Below are 17,681 nucleotides of genomic sequence, written 5' to 3'. Positions count from 1 at the left end.
GTTATGTTTTTTGTGAACGTTTATCGTGAGTAATTTAGTAAATTCACCGGAAGTTTGCGGTGGGTATGCTAGTTCTGAACGTCACATGCTAATGTAAAAGCTGTTTTTTGATATAAATATGAACTTGATTGAACAAAACATGCATGTATTGTATAACATAATGTCCTAGGAGTGTCATCTGATGAAGATCATCAAAGGTTAGTGCTGCATTTAGCTGTGGTTTGGGTTTATGTGACATTATATGCTAGCTTGAAAAATGGGTGTCTGATTATTTCTGGCTGGGTATTCTGCTGACATAATCTAATGTTTTGCTTTCGTTGTAAGGAACTGACTTCGGCGGAAATCGTGACAACGCTCTTCTCAATTTACCTCAACAACATAGCCCAGGCAGTAGGAAGCTCTCTCATCCATTTATATGCAGATGATACAGCCTTGTACTCAGCTGGCCCCTCCCCAGATTTTGTGTTAAATGCTCTACAACAAAGCTTTCTTAGTGTCCAACAAGCTTTCTCTACCCTTAACCTTGTTCTGAACACCTCCAAAACAAAGGTCATGTGGTTGGGGAAGAGGAATGCCCCTCTTCCCACAGGTGTGATTACTATCTCTGAGGGTTTACAGCTTGAGGTAGTCACCTCATACAAGTACTTGGGAATATGACTAGACGGTGCACTGTCCTTCTCTCAGCACATATCAAAGCTACAGGCTAAAGTTAAATCTAGACTTGGTTTCCTCTATCGTAATCGCTCCTCTTTCACCCCAGCTGCCAAACTAACCCTGATTCAGATGACCATCCTACCCATGCTAGATTATGGTGACATAATTTATAGATCGGCAGGTAAGCGTGCTCTCGAGCGGCTAGATGTTCTTTACCATTCAGCCATCAGATTTGCCACCAATATGTACATGAAAATATATGAATGAGCGATGGCCGAACGGCTTAGGCAAGATGCAGTAGATGGTATAGAGTACAGTATATACATATGAGATGAGTAATGTATGGTATGTAAACATTATATAAAGTGGCATTGTTTAAAGTGGCTAGTGATACATTTATTACATAAATGTTTCATTATTAAAGTGCCTAGAGATGAGTCAGTATGTTGCAGCAGCCACTCAATGTTAGTGATTGCTGTTTAACAGTCTGATGGCCTTGAGATAGAAGCTGTTTTTCAGTCTCTCGGTCCCCGCTTTGATGCACCTGTACTGACCTCACCTTCTGGATGATAGTGGGGTGAACAGGCAGTGGCTCGGGCGGTTGTTGTCCTTGATGAACTTTTTGGCCTTCCTGTGACATCGGGTGGTGTAGGTGTCCTGGAGGGCAGGTAGTTTTCGTCCGTTGATGCGTTGTGCAGACCTCACCACCCTCTGGAGAGCCTTGCGGTTGAGGGCGGTGCAGTTGCCGTACCAGGCTGTGATACAGTCCGACAGGATGCTTTTGATTGTGCATCTGTAAAAGTTTGTCAGGGTTTTGGGTGACAAGCCACAGTTCTTTGTTGGTAATCAAGCCTACCACTGTAGTGTCGTCTGCAAACTTGATGATTGAGTTGGAGGCGTGCATGGCCACGCAGTCATGGGTGAACAGGGAGTACAGGAGAGTGCTGAGAACGCACCCTTGTGGGACCCCAGTGTTGAGGATCAGCGGGATAGAGATGTTGTTACCTACTCTCACCACCTGGGGGCGGACGTCAGGAAGTTAAAGACCCAGTTGCACAGGGCGGGGTCAAGACCCAGGGTCTCGAGCTTAATGACGAGTTTGGAGGGTACTACGGTGTTAAATGCTGAGCTGTAGTCGATGAACAGCATTCTTACATAGGTATTCCTCTTGTCCAGATGGGTTAGGGCAGTGTGATTGCGATTGTGGACCTATTGGGGCGGTAAGCAAATTGGAGTGGGTCTAGGGTGTCAGGTAGGGTGGAGGTGATATGGTCCTTGACTAGTCTCTCAAACACTTCATGATGACGGAAGTAAGTGCTACGGAGCAATAGTCATTTAGCTCAGTTACCTTAGCTTTCTTGGGAACAGGAACAATGATGGTCCTCTTGAAGCATGTGGGAACAGCAGACTGGGATAAGGATTGATTGAATATGTCCGTAAACACACCAGCCAGCTGGTCTGCGCATGCTCTGAGGACGCGGCTGGGGATGCCGTCTGGGCCGGCAGCCTTGCGAGGGTTAACACGTTTAAATGTTTTACTCACGTTGGCTACAGTGAAGGAGAGCCCACAGGTTTTGGTAGCGGGCTGTGTCAGTGGCACTGTATTGTCCTCAAAGCGAGCAAAGAAGTTGTTTAGTTTGTCTGGGAGCAAGACATCGTGGTTCGCGACAGGGCTGGTTTTCCTTTTGTAGTCCGTGATTGACTGTAGACCCTGCCACATACCTCTCGTGTCTGAGCCGTTGAATTGCGACTCTACTTTGTCTCTATACTGCCACTTAGCTTGTTTGATTGCGTTGCGGAGGGAATAGCTACACTGTTTGTATTCGGTCATGTTTCCGGTCACCTTGCCCTGATTAAAAGCAATGGTTCGCGCTTTCAGTTTTGCGTGAATGGTTTCTGGTTGGGGAATGTTTTAACCTCTTACATCTAGACGTTCCGTGAGCGGAACACCTGCTCCAATATCCAATGATAGGCGTGGCGCGAAATACAAACTCCTCGAAAATCCGGAAACTTAAATTTTTCAAACATATGACTATTTTACACCATTTTAAAGACAAGACTCTCGTTAATCTAACCACACTGTCCGATTTCAAAAAGGCTTTACAACGAAAGCAAAACATTAGATTATGTCAGCAGAGTACCCAGCCAGAAATAATCAGACACCTATTTCTCAAGCTAGCATATAATGTCACATAAACCCAAACCACAGCTAAATGCAGCGCTAACCTTTGATGATCTTCATCAGATGACACTCCTAGGACATTATGTTATACAATACATGCATGTTTTGTTCAATCAAGTTCATATTTATATCAAAAAACAGCTTTTTACATTAGCATGTGACTAGCATTCCCACCGAACACTTCCGGTGAATTTACTAAATTACTCACGATAAACGTTCACAAAAAACATAACAATTATTTTAAGAATTATAGATACAGAACTCCTTTATGCAATCGCTATGTCCGATTTTAAAATAGCTTTTCGGTGAAAGCACATTTTGCAATATTCTGAGTAGATAGCCTGGCCATCACAGGCTAGCTATTTTGACACCCACCAAGTGTGGTACTCACCAAACTCAGAATTACTATTAGAAAAATTGGATTACCTTTGCTGTTCTTCGTCAGAATGCACTCCCAGGACTTCTACTTCAATAACAAATGTTGGTTTGGTTCCAAATAATCCATAGTTATATCCAAATAGCTGCGTTTTTTTCGTGCGTTCAAGACACTATCCAAAGGGTGACGCGCCCGGCGCGTTTCGTTACAAAAAAATTCAAAATATTCCATTACCGTACTTCGAAGCATGTCAAACGCTGTTTAAAATACATTTTTATGCGATTTTTCTCGTAAAAAAGCGATAATATTCCGACCGGGAGTCGTTGTTTTCGTTCAAAGACTGAAAATGAAAACATGGAGCCATCTTGTGCACGCGCGCACCAGTCTCATTGTTCTCAGATCGACCACTTACCAAATGCGTTACTGTTTTTCAGCCATGGCCTGCAAAGTCATCATTCAACGTTCTGGCGCCTTCTGAGAGCCTATGGGAGCGTTAGAAAATGTCACGTTACAGCAGAGATCCCCTGTTTTGGATAGAGATGATCAAGAAGGCCAAGAAATGGTCAGAGAGGGCGCTTCCTGTTTGGAATCTTCTCAGGTTTTGGCCTGCCAAATGAGTTCTGTTATACTCACAGACACCATTCAAACAGTTTTAGAAACTTTGGAGTGTTTTCTATCCAAAGCTAATAATTATATGCATATTCTAGTTTCTGGGCAGGAGTAATAATCAGATTAAATCGGGTACGTTTTTATCCGGCCGTGAAAATACTGCCCCCTATCCATAACAAGTTAATAGACGCTGTGGGTACAACATCACCGATGCACTTGCTAATAAACTCACTCAACCAGACCCACTGGTTGCTGCTTTTTTTAACTCTTAAGCCTCACTTCCCCCTATCTCTGATATCTACTGCAGCCCTCATCCTCCACATACAACACCCGTTCTACGAGTCACATTCTGATAAAGATCCCCAAAGCACACACATCCTTGGGTCGCTCTTCTTTTCAGTTCACTGCAGCTAGTGACTGGAACGAGCTGCAACAAACACTCAAACTGGACAATTTTATCTCAATCTCTTCATTCAAAGACTCAATCATGGACACACTTACTGACAGTTGTGGCTGATTTGTGTGATGTATTGTTGTCTCTACCTTCTTGCCCTTTGTGCTGTTGTCTGTGCCCAATAATGTTTGTACCATGTTTTGTGCTGCTACCATGTTGTGTTGCTACCATGTTGTCATGTTGTGTTGCTACCATGTTGTTGTTGTGTTGCTACTATGCTGTGTTGTCATGTTGTGTTGCTGCCTTGCTATGTTGTTGTCTTAGATCTCTCTTTATGTAGTGTTGTGTCTCTCTTGTTGTGATGTGTGTTTTGTCCTATATTCATATTGTATTTATTTATTTATTTTATTTTTAATCCCAGGCCCATGTCCCCGCAGGAGGCCTTTTCCTTATGGTAGGCCGTCATTGTAAATAAGAATTTGTTCTTAACTGACTTGCCTAATTAAATAAAGATTAAATAAAAAATATATAATAATAACATAAGTAACCTATAGCCATACTGCCTGCCATACTATACGTAACATACAGCCATACTGCCTGTCCTACTATACGTAACCTATATCCATACTGCCTGTCAAACTATACATAACCTATAGCCATACTGTCTGTCATACTATATGTAACCTATAGCCATACTGCCTCATACTATCCTTTCAAAATATCCCAGGTTTCGCATCTCATTTTTATTTTACTGAATTTTTTTATTCAACCTTTATTTAACCAGGTAGGCCAGTTAAGAACAAGTTCTCATTTACAACTGCGACCTGGCCAAGATAAAGCAAAGCAGTGCGACAAAAACAACAACACAGAGTTACATGGCGAGGTTTGTAAATGTCTAACCAAGATGCCTGGACAAGTGAATACATTATGGCTCCTATAAATGGTGTCTGAGGGAAGCAGTGTTGGCAGATAAAAACAAATGACAGGACTCTAATAGAGGCCTACCACTCCAACCGTTGCAATGACGTTGAAGGCTGAAGGGAAAAGAGAGACGAGGAGGAGGAGGGAGGGGTGAGTGGTTAGATGGAGAGAGTGGGTGAAAGAGACTCAATGCAATTGTTAAAATTCTATAAATAAAAAAATGTAAATCATGATTTCCGAAGATTTTGTTGAAAAGTTTGTTTTTAAATACCTCACCAACGTCTCTCTACCTCACTATCCATACCCTGACACAGGAAGCAGCAGATTTTACAGCGTTCCTAAAACAGCTGCCAGGAAATGAAACCTAAGATGTCACCATCAGGGTATCTATTCAATAGCCAGGTCCCAGATCTGTTTGCGCTGTCTTGCCAACCCCTATGGTCATTGTCACGCTATTGGTACAAACAGATCTGGGACCTGGCTATCTATTCAGGGGCTGGTTAACAGTGGGACCAGGGTCGATACACTTTTGCCTACATACTGTATAGCCAACAGTACCACGTTATTCACACACTAGTGAAAGTTCTGAAGCTGTGGTCAACAACATCAGACTGGTGTTAGAGTGCCACTTTCCATTGTGGACAGGCAAGGTGCTCTCATTTTAAGATATTTTTTCCATCAAGAAAGTCATCAAAACATAATAATCTATGCAGTGCAGTATATCAGCTATATGGTGGTGCTGCTGTAATTGTCACGTTCTGACCAGTAAAGGGGTTATTTGTTATTGTAGTTTGGTCAGGATGTGGCAGGGGGTATTTGTTTTATGTGGTTCGGGGTGTGTGTTTATGTAAAGGGGTGTTTGGTTAGTGTTTTCCAGGATTTTTGGGCTATGTTCTATGTTAGTATATTTCTATGTTCTAGTCTAGTCTTTTTAGTTTATTGATTTGGCCTTCAATTGGAGGCAGCTATTCCTCTTTGCCTCTGATTGAAGGTCATATAAAGAGGGATGTGTTTTGTTTGGGTTTCGTGGGAAGTTGTGATTGCATAGCTGTGTTTAGCCTGTAATCCTGTTCGGTTGTACGTTTTCGTAAGTGTTCAAAAATAAATATATAATGAGCACTCAACCCGCTGCGCTTTGGTCCACTTACTACGACGACCGTTACAGTAATGCTTGACATGATGCAACAGTTCTGTTCATGTTCGCAACGCAACAGTTCATTGGTTGCAGAGCAACAGCTTGTGTTTTAAAAGGGGATGTGGTTATGAGAGGGTGGTTTTCAGGGTTGAGTTAAATATATTCTGCTTTATAAAAGGCTGGCGTAGAGTAAGAGAGCAAGGAAGTCACAGAGCGAGCTGTGAAGAGATGATCTACACTAGATATTAGATAATTTTGTGATCTTTTAATGACTTTTGATTGAACAGAATCAATCTAAAACAGTTTGCATATGTTATGTTCTTGGAACAGTATGTCATATTTATATTTTATGTGACTATGTGGGTCAAAAACACTTGTTTTCATTTTCCGATCGCAAAAAGTTTTCATGGGGTGTGCCCTAGTGAACACAACCATTTCCTCTCCACATGCTGCGCCGGCTCCAGTCAGGCCTCTGGTCTAGTCCAGGTCAGGAAGTAGTTGAGACAGGCAGCCCATGTTTGACGGCTGTCTCGATTGTTTGAGCCTTTAGAAGAAACACAAAAAACAAATAGATCCAAAATAAATCCCAAACATTTGTCTAATATATTCATCATCTGCATGAACAGGAGAAGGGGTGAGGAGACAACAGGATGAGCTGGAACCGTGCCAAGATCATATCTATTGGCCTGTGATTGGCTCGCTAGCATATAAAGGGACTGTGTGGAATTATGTGTGTTGAATGGCTAGAGGAGGAACTTTGGGACAGAATAAACTGGTCTGTAAAGTGAATGTGCATTGACCCATAAAAATCACTCCAAGATCAGTGACAAACCACTTACCCAATTTGCAAAACTGGTTGAATCAACGCTGTTTCCATGTCATTTCAACCCAAAAAACTGAATAGGTTTGCAAAAATTCACCAACATAAGTGAATTTTGTATTTTTTTCACCTAACTTTTAACCTAAATATGATGACAGGGTAAAATTTGTGGTTGATTTCAAGTTGAATTCACATTCAATTCAAGTTAGTTGACAGCTCAACCAAATGTAAATCCAAACTAGACGTTGAACTAATGTCTGTGCCCAGTGGTTATGCATTACAATCAGTCAGGCTATTATGGTGAACAAGCCCATTTTTCTAAGTCTGGGGTAATATGATGAAGCAAGAAGTGTAAACTCAAAGGGTGAAACAGAATGGTAAACATTCATCTGACATGGCATCTGACATGACATTTGACAGGAATTAGGGTTTTCGTGTATTTCGTGAAAAGGTTAATTTTCCTTGGTACTGTAGCCCAGTCTCACTGACTGGCTTTAACGTCAGCTCTGAATAAAGTCTGTGGTGGACCATTTATACATCTGTGCTCCACATCTTCTCTAGTAGGGTCCAGAACATGTACAGTAGGTGAAATACTATTGTAATCCTATGTATAAGAACTATATTATCTAAAGCAAAGGCTTTGTGTACATACTCATTGTGAGTGTGAGGAAGTACATCTGCCTACTAAGCTAGTCTTTGCGTTTTTATGTATTGTAAGAAAGTTATGTTGGGAAATGAGCTACACTAGATGAATTATTGGCAGTGATTATTTTGTAAGGGATAAATGGTAGGTTATCAAAATGTTTTTCAGGTCCCACCTGCTCAAATATCTCAAAACTGCATCTGTTCAATCTTCTCTGCCTTAGTTCACAGTATCATCTGTCGGTGTAACTTAGCAAGAGTTCCCTCATCACTACCATGAGAATCCTTGGCAACTAAGGGCAGTACGTACAACAGACCCACACTAGGAATCTTGATGAATTCTTTGATCCATTGTTGGCACCACTAAAGTCTTGCCCAGGTCAGATTCTAGTCACACTAGGGTCACAGTAGAGTAAAACTGCTGCTCCTCCCTGGGCACCAGAATGAATCCAGGCCATGCCAGTTGTCTGTCACCACTAGGTCCACAGGTCACCAGAGCTCCATGCCTGTGCTATTGTTTAGGAGCGGGGAACACTGACGTATTCCAGATGGCCATCCCCACCCATCACCCAAATGTCCTCACCCCAAGACCTCACAAGTTCGTCAAGTCAACCAGCGTGTATTCCCCGTGCTCCTGCTTTTTCTATTCTCTCTTTTGCTAGTCCTCCCGGTTTTGACCCTTGCATGCCCTGACTCTGAACCCGCCTGCCTGACCATACTGCCTGCCCTGACCTCGAGCCTGCCTGCCACTCTGTACCTCCTGGACTCTGACCTTGTTGTGATATTTTTGCCAGTCCACGACCATTCTCTTGCCTGCCCCTTGGAAACTAATAAAAATCTGAGACTCGAACCATCTGCCTCCCGTGTCTGCATCTGGGTCTTGCCCTGTGCCCTTATAGGTTGGTCAAAATGAGGCTACATGAAAAGTGGAATTGTAACGGCTGTCGTCGGGAATAGGGGACCAAAACGCAGCAGGAATGTGGATGCTCATCTTGTTATTTTAAATAAAGATACCACCAAAATAACAAAACAGTCTTGTCACACTCACACAGGCAAAACAATCTCCCACAACACCAAACCAAACAATTACCCATATATAGGACTCTCAATCAGAGGCAACGAGAAAGCACCTGCCTCCAATTGAGAGTCCAACCCCCCATCAACCTAAACATAGAAATACAACAAACCAGAAAGAACACAGAAATATAGAACATAGACCAAAACCCGGAAATAATAAATCAAACACCCTACTACATACACAAACAAAATACCCTCTGCCACGTCCTGACCAAACTACAATAGCAAATACTCCCTAAACTGGTCAGGACGTGACAGGAATAATGTTAATAAAACCGTGTGTTAGTGTGGGTTTTCAATGAATTTATGTAAATTACAAAGCTCATCTGTATTTCCTCAACCACATTTCCTGTGATCAAATTAAGTGCCTACAGTGGTGACGTCTGCCACTAAGAAGGTGTTGACAACACCATAACCAAAAAGAACACCGTGTCTCTATAACGTTGTCAGAAACGCCACGTTGCACTCGGCTTCTTTGCTCTCAGCACTCCTTCTTCCTCTTCTAAGACAAATAATAACTGTACTAGCAAGAGGAGCAGAAGTACAATTGATATACTGTTGACGATGTGTTACAGTATGACAACGAATGTTTAAGAAATAGAATAGTGGCATTAAAAGTTAAAATCCTAAAGAAATTGATTATGATTGTGACAAAAAAAGCAACGATGATGATATTGTTCCTTTGAGTAAAATGTTGAATGTGCATTTTCTGTGTGGACCAAATAAACCACACGTTCTAAACCTGTGGTAATCCTGTGGCTTGGGTGGATGACTATTCAGTTTTCTGTCATTCAAAAGCTAAATACTGCTGTCCTATACTTAAAAAAAAAAAAAACTTTAAAATATTTTTTTACGCACAGTTCCCAGAAAGAAAATGACTTGTTTTTAATGTCCATTGTTAGTGGATTCAACTGGGAGTTTTGTATATTACACTACATTGTTATCCGTATGAAAAGACGCTATCTGCTCAAAGACGAAAAGGAGACAACCATATATTTGTCATCACGACCATTAATAGACAACCACAGCCTATGGGAGTGTGTCCAAGCAGTGTTCTGTATAACAATGAACAGTCTCACAACCCAGACTCCTTAAAATGTCTGATTAAATTTAGGCCATACAGTTTGATAGAGTGAAGTGGAAAACAAGGTTGTAGATAGAAAGAAAGACATAGAGAGGGGGAGGAAACTATTTGCACATCATTACAACACAGTATATATCCATAATATGACATTTGAAATGTCTCTATTCCTTTAGAGAGAGAGAGAGAGAGAGAGAGAGAGAGAGAGAGAGAGAGAGAGAGAGAGAGAGAGAGAGAGAGAGAGAGAGAGAGAGAGAGAGAGAGAGAGAGAGAGAGAGAGAGAGAGAGAGAGAGAGAGAGAGAGAGAGAGAGAGAGAGAGAGAGAGAGAGAGAGAGAGAGAGAGAACCACCTAAAAGGAAGCAATTCCCAAACCTTCCATAACAAAGCCATCACCTACAGAGAGATGAACCTGGAGAAGAGTCCCCTAAGCAAACTGGTCCTGGGGCTCTGTTCACAAACATAAACAGACCCCACAGAGCCCCAGGACAGCAACACAATTAGACCCAACCAAACCATGAGACAACAAAAATATAATTACTTGACACATTGGAAAGAATTAACAAAAAAACAGAGCCAACTAGAATGCTATTTGGCCCTAAACTTGCTTTGGCAATGTAAACAAATGTTTCCCTTGCCAATAAAGCCCCTTAAATTGGAGAAAGAGAGAGAGGCCAGTTTAGGTCGTGTTGTTGTCATGGAACCCTAAAGAGCAGAGATAAAAAAATATATAATTAAACAGCAGCAATTGCTAAACCCCCCTCCTCGTCCTCCAACCGCATTGCCCTCCCTCACTGTCTCAGGGGCGTGACTCAACAGCAGCGGCTCAACTGAAACTCTGCCCAGAAACCTCTTAGTATGTCAGTAAGCCAGACACAGCCCAGACCACCACACAGGGTGGAAGAGAAGGAGAGCGAGTCAGAGACAGAGAGTTCTAGGCAAGTGATGAGAGCACAGTGACTACTTGTCATTTTATCTCTCATTTGGTGATGTCAGCAGAACTCAGTCTACTAGACAGAAGCTTGACTGAGTTGATGGAAACGGGTGCCATTTATCTTCAGTAAAACAACCCTGAGAAGTTTGGAGAAACTCCTGAGAAGAAGAGAAGACGGATCTTTATCACACTTTTGAATAGAGTTTCAGCCCTGGTCTAATCTTGTGCGTTGTGATTCTCATAGAAGAGGTAGTGAGATTCTTCTTCACCATGACAGGCAGAGTGCATCTCCTGATTCTGGGTGAGTCATTTTTGTAAACTGTTTACACAGAAGTCATGTTGCCATGGAGAAGGTTGTGTGTTTGGGAGAGAAAGCACTAAATCAGAGAGTGTTTATGTTTGATCGGGGATGGTTAGATGAAGAGTAAAGTAGAGTAAAAGACGTGGATGTTGAACTTGAAGAGGCAAATCCTAACTTGAATTGAATTTTCACTTAGTCTCCCATTGATATCAAAGCATAACTAAGTGATCATTTGACTTAAATTAGGATTTGCCTGAAATGCTACTGTGCAAATTCATTGGCAGGTCATTATGATCAGGGTCCCACAGGAGGTCACTACAGGGTTGAACACCTCTCAGCTTAGCCTGCTCCAAGATCTGTTCTTACTGTCTTGCCAACCCCTATGGTCATGGTCACATGCCAGACACAAACAGATCTGGGACCAGGCTACTCTCAGATTGCATTAGACATAATTTCTGACATGAACTGAAACTACATTTAGGAACAACTGAAAAATGTTATTAAGTAAAGCGGAATGGTTGAGTTATCAGTGGTGGAAAAAGTACCCATTTTTCATACTTAAGGAAAAATAAAGGTACCTTAATAGAATATTTCTCAAGTAAAATTACGCAGTAAAATACTACTTGAGTAAAAGTCTAAAAGTATTTGGTTTTAAATGTACTTATTTATCAAAAGTAAATGTAATTGAAAAAATATACTTAAGTATCAACAGTAAAATATCTGGCAAAAATGCTGAGTTGTGAGTTACAGCCGCTCTAATATTCAAAAGTTATTTCTGGCTGTATATAATAATGCAAAGGACGTTCTGAGCTAATAAGGTGAGAAATAACATAAAAAGGAGCCATGAACACGGCGACCATCTCTATCAGCGCCATCTTGAAAGCTATGCAAGGGGGAAAAGATTATAAGCCTTGAGAGGCACCTAAGGGTAGAATCATGACAAGCCATGATGTCAACTGTCACACTCTGGCAAAACTGTGGAGGGAAAACATGGTGCCTAAGCCAGCCTGTCGGGCTTTCACGCCCTGGCTGGCTCGAGAGGTTTTCCTGGTTTGGCGGCTTCCCACCCCCATCACACTCTACTGGATCATCGGGCTCCCCTTCAGCGGGATCGACAGACGTCATGCCTCAGCCGGATCGTCAGGCTCTCATGCTTCAGCCGTGTCTCTAGGCTTTCACGCTCCTGCCGGTTCATCGGGTTTTACGCCCCAACTGGCTTGCCCAGCGCCCATGCCTCGGCCGGTTCGCCCAGGTGGGACGCCGGGTGGCGTTCCAAGATTAAGGGAAAACCCCCCTAATTTGGACAAAATAACATGGGAACATATTGGCATAGCACGAATCATACACACGATTGTAAATACCACCGAAAGCGGTCCATCTCCGGGCCAATCATATGGCAATTTTCCGATGGCAATTGCCAATTGTAACACCCCAAATTTCCAATAGATGGCGAGCGCGCTCCACCGTGGATTGATACCCAAGTCTACACCCAAGGGTCAGATTTTGATAATATGATATTTTTTTGAAAACTTATCAACCCTTAAAAAAGTGGTTTCTGGACCGTTTTTCGAAAATTTTTCGATTGTTATGTCAATTACACATGTATAAGAGCTGTATGAACATGCTTATGACGTTTTTTATTGACGTCGTTTTTTGGGTTGCTTTTGCTTGTGCACAAGGCATATGATTTGTGCATTTTGAATATGATTTCATAGGAAAAAAGTGACATTTTTCTTTTCATTTTTCTGGCAAAATGACATATCCAATGCTTTTTTTTGTCAATTATGAAAGTATTGAATGTGCCAAATCACAGCAAATATCCAATAGATGGCTAGAGCTCTCCGCAGTGAATTTTCATATTGCAAATGTAACACAATTCAAGACCCAAGAGTCAAATTTTGAAAAAATGACATATTTTTGGAAAACTTTTCAACCCCTTAAAAAGTGGTTTCTGGACCGTTTTTCGATTTTTTTTCGATTGTTATGTCAATTACACATGTATAAGAGCTGTATGAACATGCTAATGACGTTTTTTTATTGACGTCGTTTTTTGGGTTGCTTTTGCTTGTGCACAAGGCATATGTTTTGTGCATTTGGAATATGATTTCATAGGAAAAAAGTGATTTTTGTTTTTCATTTTTTTTGCAAAATGACATGTTCAATGCTTTTTTTTGTCAATTATGAAAGTATTGAATGTGCCAAATCACAGCAAATTTTCAATAGATGGCTAGAGCTCTCCGCTGTGAGTTTTCATATTGCAAATGTAACACAATTCAAGACCCAAGAGTCAAATTTTGAAAAAATGACATATTTTTTGAAAACTTTTCAACCCCTTAAAGAGTGGTTTCTCAATTTTTATGGCAATTACACATGTATAAGAGCTGTATGGACATACATTTGACATATTTTATTGACATAATTTTTTGGGTTGTTTTTGCTTGTGCATAAGGCATATGTTTTGTGCATTTGCAATATGATTTCATAGGAAGTCAAAAGTGACATATTTGCTTGTGCATAAGGCATATGATTTGTGCATTTGGAATATGATTTCATAGGAAGTCAAAAGTGACATATTTTTTTCTTTTTTTTATGCCAAATGCCATTAGAAATGTGCAAATGAAATGTCCAATTCTTTTTTGTCAATTATACGTGTATGAAAGTATTGAAGGTGCCAAATCAGGATGTTTGTCTGTTTGCCATGTACGATCATAGGAAGTCGGTTTCCAAACCCAAAAGTCAGTGAACCATAGTCCAAATGGTATTTATACTGCCCAAATGATATATAGCCCTATGTTAAGCCATGAATCAATGCAGACAGTCTACTTGTCATGTATGATGAGGGAGAAGTGGGACACTGTTGCTTTAAACATTTTTAACGGAATTTGACATGCTCAGAATGCCCAACTATCACATATGTCAGAGAAGGCCCATAATTCACAGTGCTTTCAATTTTAACCATAAAAAACCATAAAACACATAGTTACGTTATAGCTGCGGGTCCAGCTCTGACAATATGTGTAGGCCTATGTGAGGCGACCCCGAATCCCAAGTTTCGGCTCGATAGGTCATTCGGTGCCCGAGCAATGGCCTTAATTGGTGCTGAAAATCCACTTTTTCATGGTGTTACTACGGGGTCCCTGAATGAGCTATCGGACAGAGACATTGGGGTCCGTCTCTATGGGCTGAGGCGGTTTCAATGCACCTAGTCTTGCGACTCTGGGACATTTCTACATGTCGCCATGTCCGTGATATTCAAAATGAATTGAACATATTGCAAATGCACGAGGCGATTTCTCGGTCTGAGAACCTTCTAGAGCCACATAAATCACCGTGCACTATCGACTTGAGCTCTAGAACAGGTTTCTAAAATTTCGGAGCTCTAGGTCTGACGGTTCTTGAATTGTTTGAACGAAAATAACTATTGAAGGCGGTATAAGCCTCTAAGCCCCACACTATGTAACTATGGCCAAATTGTGTGTATGTGTTTTAGTTTTTTTTTGCAAAAAGAATAGACACACGTTGTCTTTGGGGTAGGCATATACAGAATCCTGAATATGAAATCTCTACCTTAAGAATTGAATGAATGACAGATGGTTGAGTTGCGTGATTTTCACTATATGAGTTTTATATGACAATAGCTCTAGGCTGTTTTTAACAACTTCCGGTTGTCACAGGAAGTTCTTACTCAACACACGTTGTCTTTGGGGTAGACATAAACAGAATCCTGAATATGAAGTCTCTACCTTAAGAATTGACTGAATGACAGATGGTTGAGTTGCGTGATTTTCACTATCTGCTGGTTTGCCATAAGACAATAGCTCTTGGGTGTTTTTATCAACTTCCGGTTGTCACAGGAAGTTCTTACTCCACACACGTTGTCTTTGGGGTAGACATAAACACAATCCTGAATAAGAAGTCTCTACCTTAAGAATTGACTGAATGACAGATGGTTGAGTTGCGTGATTTTCACTATGTGCGCTTTATATGACAATAGCTCTAGGCTGTTTTTAACAACTTCCGGTTGTCACAGGAAGCTCTTGCTCCACACACGTTGTCTTTGGGGTAGACATAAACAGAATCCTGAATATGAAGTCTCTACCTTAAGAATTGACTGAATGGCACATGGTTGAGTTGCGTGATTTTCTCTATCTGCTGGTTGGCCATATGATAATAGCTCTAGGCTGTTTTTAACAACTTCCGGTTGTCACAGGAAGCTCTTGCTCCACACACGTTGTCCTTGGGGTAGACATAAACAGAATCCTGAATATGAAGTCTCTACCTTAAGAATTGATTGAATGACAGATGGTTGAGTTGCGTGATTTTCACCGTGTGCGTTTTATATGACAATAGCTCTAGGCTGTTTTTAACCACTTCCGGTTGTCACAGGAAGCTCTTGCTCCACACACGTTGTCTTTGCGGTAGACATAAACAGAATCCTGAATATGAAGTCTCTACCTTAAGAATTGACTGAATAACAGATGGTTGAGTTGCGTGATTTTCACTATCTGCTGGTTGGCAATATGACAATAGCTCTAGGCTGTTTTTAACAACTTCCGGTTGTCACAGGAAGTTCTTGCTCCACACACGTTGTCTTTGGGGTAGACATAAACAGAATCCTGAATATGAAGTCTCTACCTTAAGAATTGACTGAATGACAGATGGTTGAGTTGCGTGATTTTCACTATCTGCTGGTTGGCCATATGACAAAAGCTCTTGGGTGTTTTTAACAACTTCCGGTTGTCACAGGAAGTTCTTACTCAACACACGTTGTCTTTGGGATAGACATAAACAGAATCCTGAATAAGAAGTCTCTACCTTAAGAATAGACTGAATGACAGATGGTTGAGTTGCGTGATTTTCACTATGTGCGTTTTATATGACAATAGCTCTAGGCTGTTTTTAACCACTTCCGGTTGTCACAGGAAGCTCTTGCTCCACACACGTTGTCTTTGGGGTAGACATAAACAGAATCCTGAATATGAAGTCTCTACCTTAACCTCTATGGGCTAGGTGGGACGCTAGCGTCCCCCCCGTGGTGCACTCCATCAACAGCAGGTGCATTTCAAGAGCGGCAAATTTGCAATATTGCGCGTTACGTTTGCAATATGATTCAATGGGCATTTAGCATCACAAATTTAGGCATGCTCAAAAATACTGCAGAAATGCATAATTGACTGGCCCGATGAACTCGGGATGGCCGGGCAGTGACTGTGGTTCCTCTCCATTGCTTGTCACCCAGCAGTCAGCGTCCATCAGTCAATTAGATGTCATTCTGACACCAAACTGATACCATCTGACACCAAATCCACTTTTTCCAACTCGTATAGAAGCCAACTATCACATATGTCAGAGAAGGCCCATAATTCACAGTGCTTTCAATTTTAACCATAAAAAACCATAAAACACATAGTTACGTTATAGCTGCGGGTCCAGCTCTGACAATATGTGTAGGCCTATGTGAGGCGACCCCGAATCCCAAGTTTCGGCTCGATAGGTCATTCGGTGCCCGAGCAATGGCCTTAATTGGTGCTGAAAATCCACTTTTTCAGGGCGTTACTACGGGGTCCCTGAATGAGCTATCGGACAGAGACATTGGGGTCCGTCTCTATGGGCTGAGGCGGTTTCAATGCACCTAGTCTTGCGACTCTGGGACATTTCTACATGTCGCCATGTCCGTGATATTCAAAATGAATTGAACATATTGCAAATGCACGAGGCGATTTCTCGGTCTGAGAACCTTCTAGAGCCACATAAATCACCGTGCACTATCGACTTGAGCTCTAGAACAGGTTTCTAAAATTTCGGAGCTCTAGGTCTGACGGTTCTTGAATTGTTTGAACGAAAATAACTATTGAAGGCGGTATAAGCCTCTAAGCCCCACACTATGTAACTATGGCCAAATTGTGTGTATGTGTTTTAGTTTTTTTTTGCAAAAAGAATAGACACACGTTGTCTTTGGGGTAGGCATATACAGAATCCTGAATATGAAATCTCTACCTTAAGAATTGAATGAATGACAGATGGTTGAGTTGCGTGATTTTCACTATATGAGTTTTATATGACAATAGCTCTAGGCTGTTTTTAACAACTTCCGGTTGTCACAGGAAGTTCTTACTCAACACACGTTGTCTTTGGGGTAGACATAAACAGAATCCTGAATATGAAGTCTCTACCTTAAGAATTGACTGAATGACAGATGGTTGAGTTGCGTGATTTTCACTATGTGCGCTTTATATGACAATAGCTCTAGGCTGTTTTTAACAACTTCCGGTTGTCACAGGAAGCTCTTGCTCCACACACGTTGTCTTTGGGGTAGACATAAACAGAATCCTGAATATGAAGTCTCTACCTTAAGAATTGACTGAATGGCACATGGTTGAGTTGCGTGATTTTCTCTATCTGCTGGTTGGCCATATGATGATAGCTCTAGGCTGTTTTTAACAACTTCCGGTTGTCACAGGAAGCTCTTGCTCCACACACGTTGTCTTTGGGGTAGACATAAACAGAATCCTGAATATGAAGTCTCTACCTTAAGAATTGACTGAATGACAGATGGT

General features: G+C 41.4%; 1 protein-coding gene across 2 annotated transcripts in view; it reads left to right on the top strand.

Annotated features, from left to right (window-relative positions):
- Positions 1-10,731: 10,731 nt before the first annotated feature.
- Positions 10,732-17,681, top strand: part of LOC106606771 (adhesion G protein-coupled receptor E2) — a 75,699-nt gene continuing 68,749 nt past the window's right edge. Inside the window, exon 1 of one of the 2 annotated variants that reach the window (XM_045720053.1) lies at positions 10,732-11,124. In XM_045720053.1, the coding sequence (XP_045576009.1) occupies positions 11,094-11,124 (31 nt within the window). In that variant the 5' untranslated portion in view covers positions 10,732-11,093. The remainder of the gene's footprint in view (positions 11,125-17,681) is intronic. The other variant, XM_014203129.2, reaches the window with a different exon arrangement.

Source organism: Salmo salar, chromosome ssa06, assembly GCF_905237065.1.
Source record: "Salmo salar chromosome ssa06, Ssal_v3.1, whole genome shotgun sequence".
NCBI lineage: Eukaryota > Metazoa > Chordata > Actinopteri > Salmoniformes > Salmonidae > Salmo > Salmo salar.
This window is presented reverse-complemented; position numbering and strand designations above follow the sequence as displayed.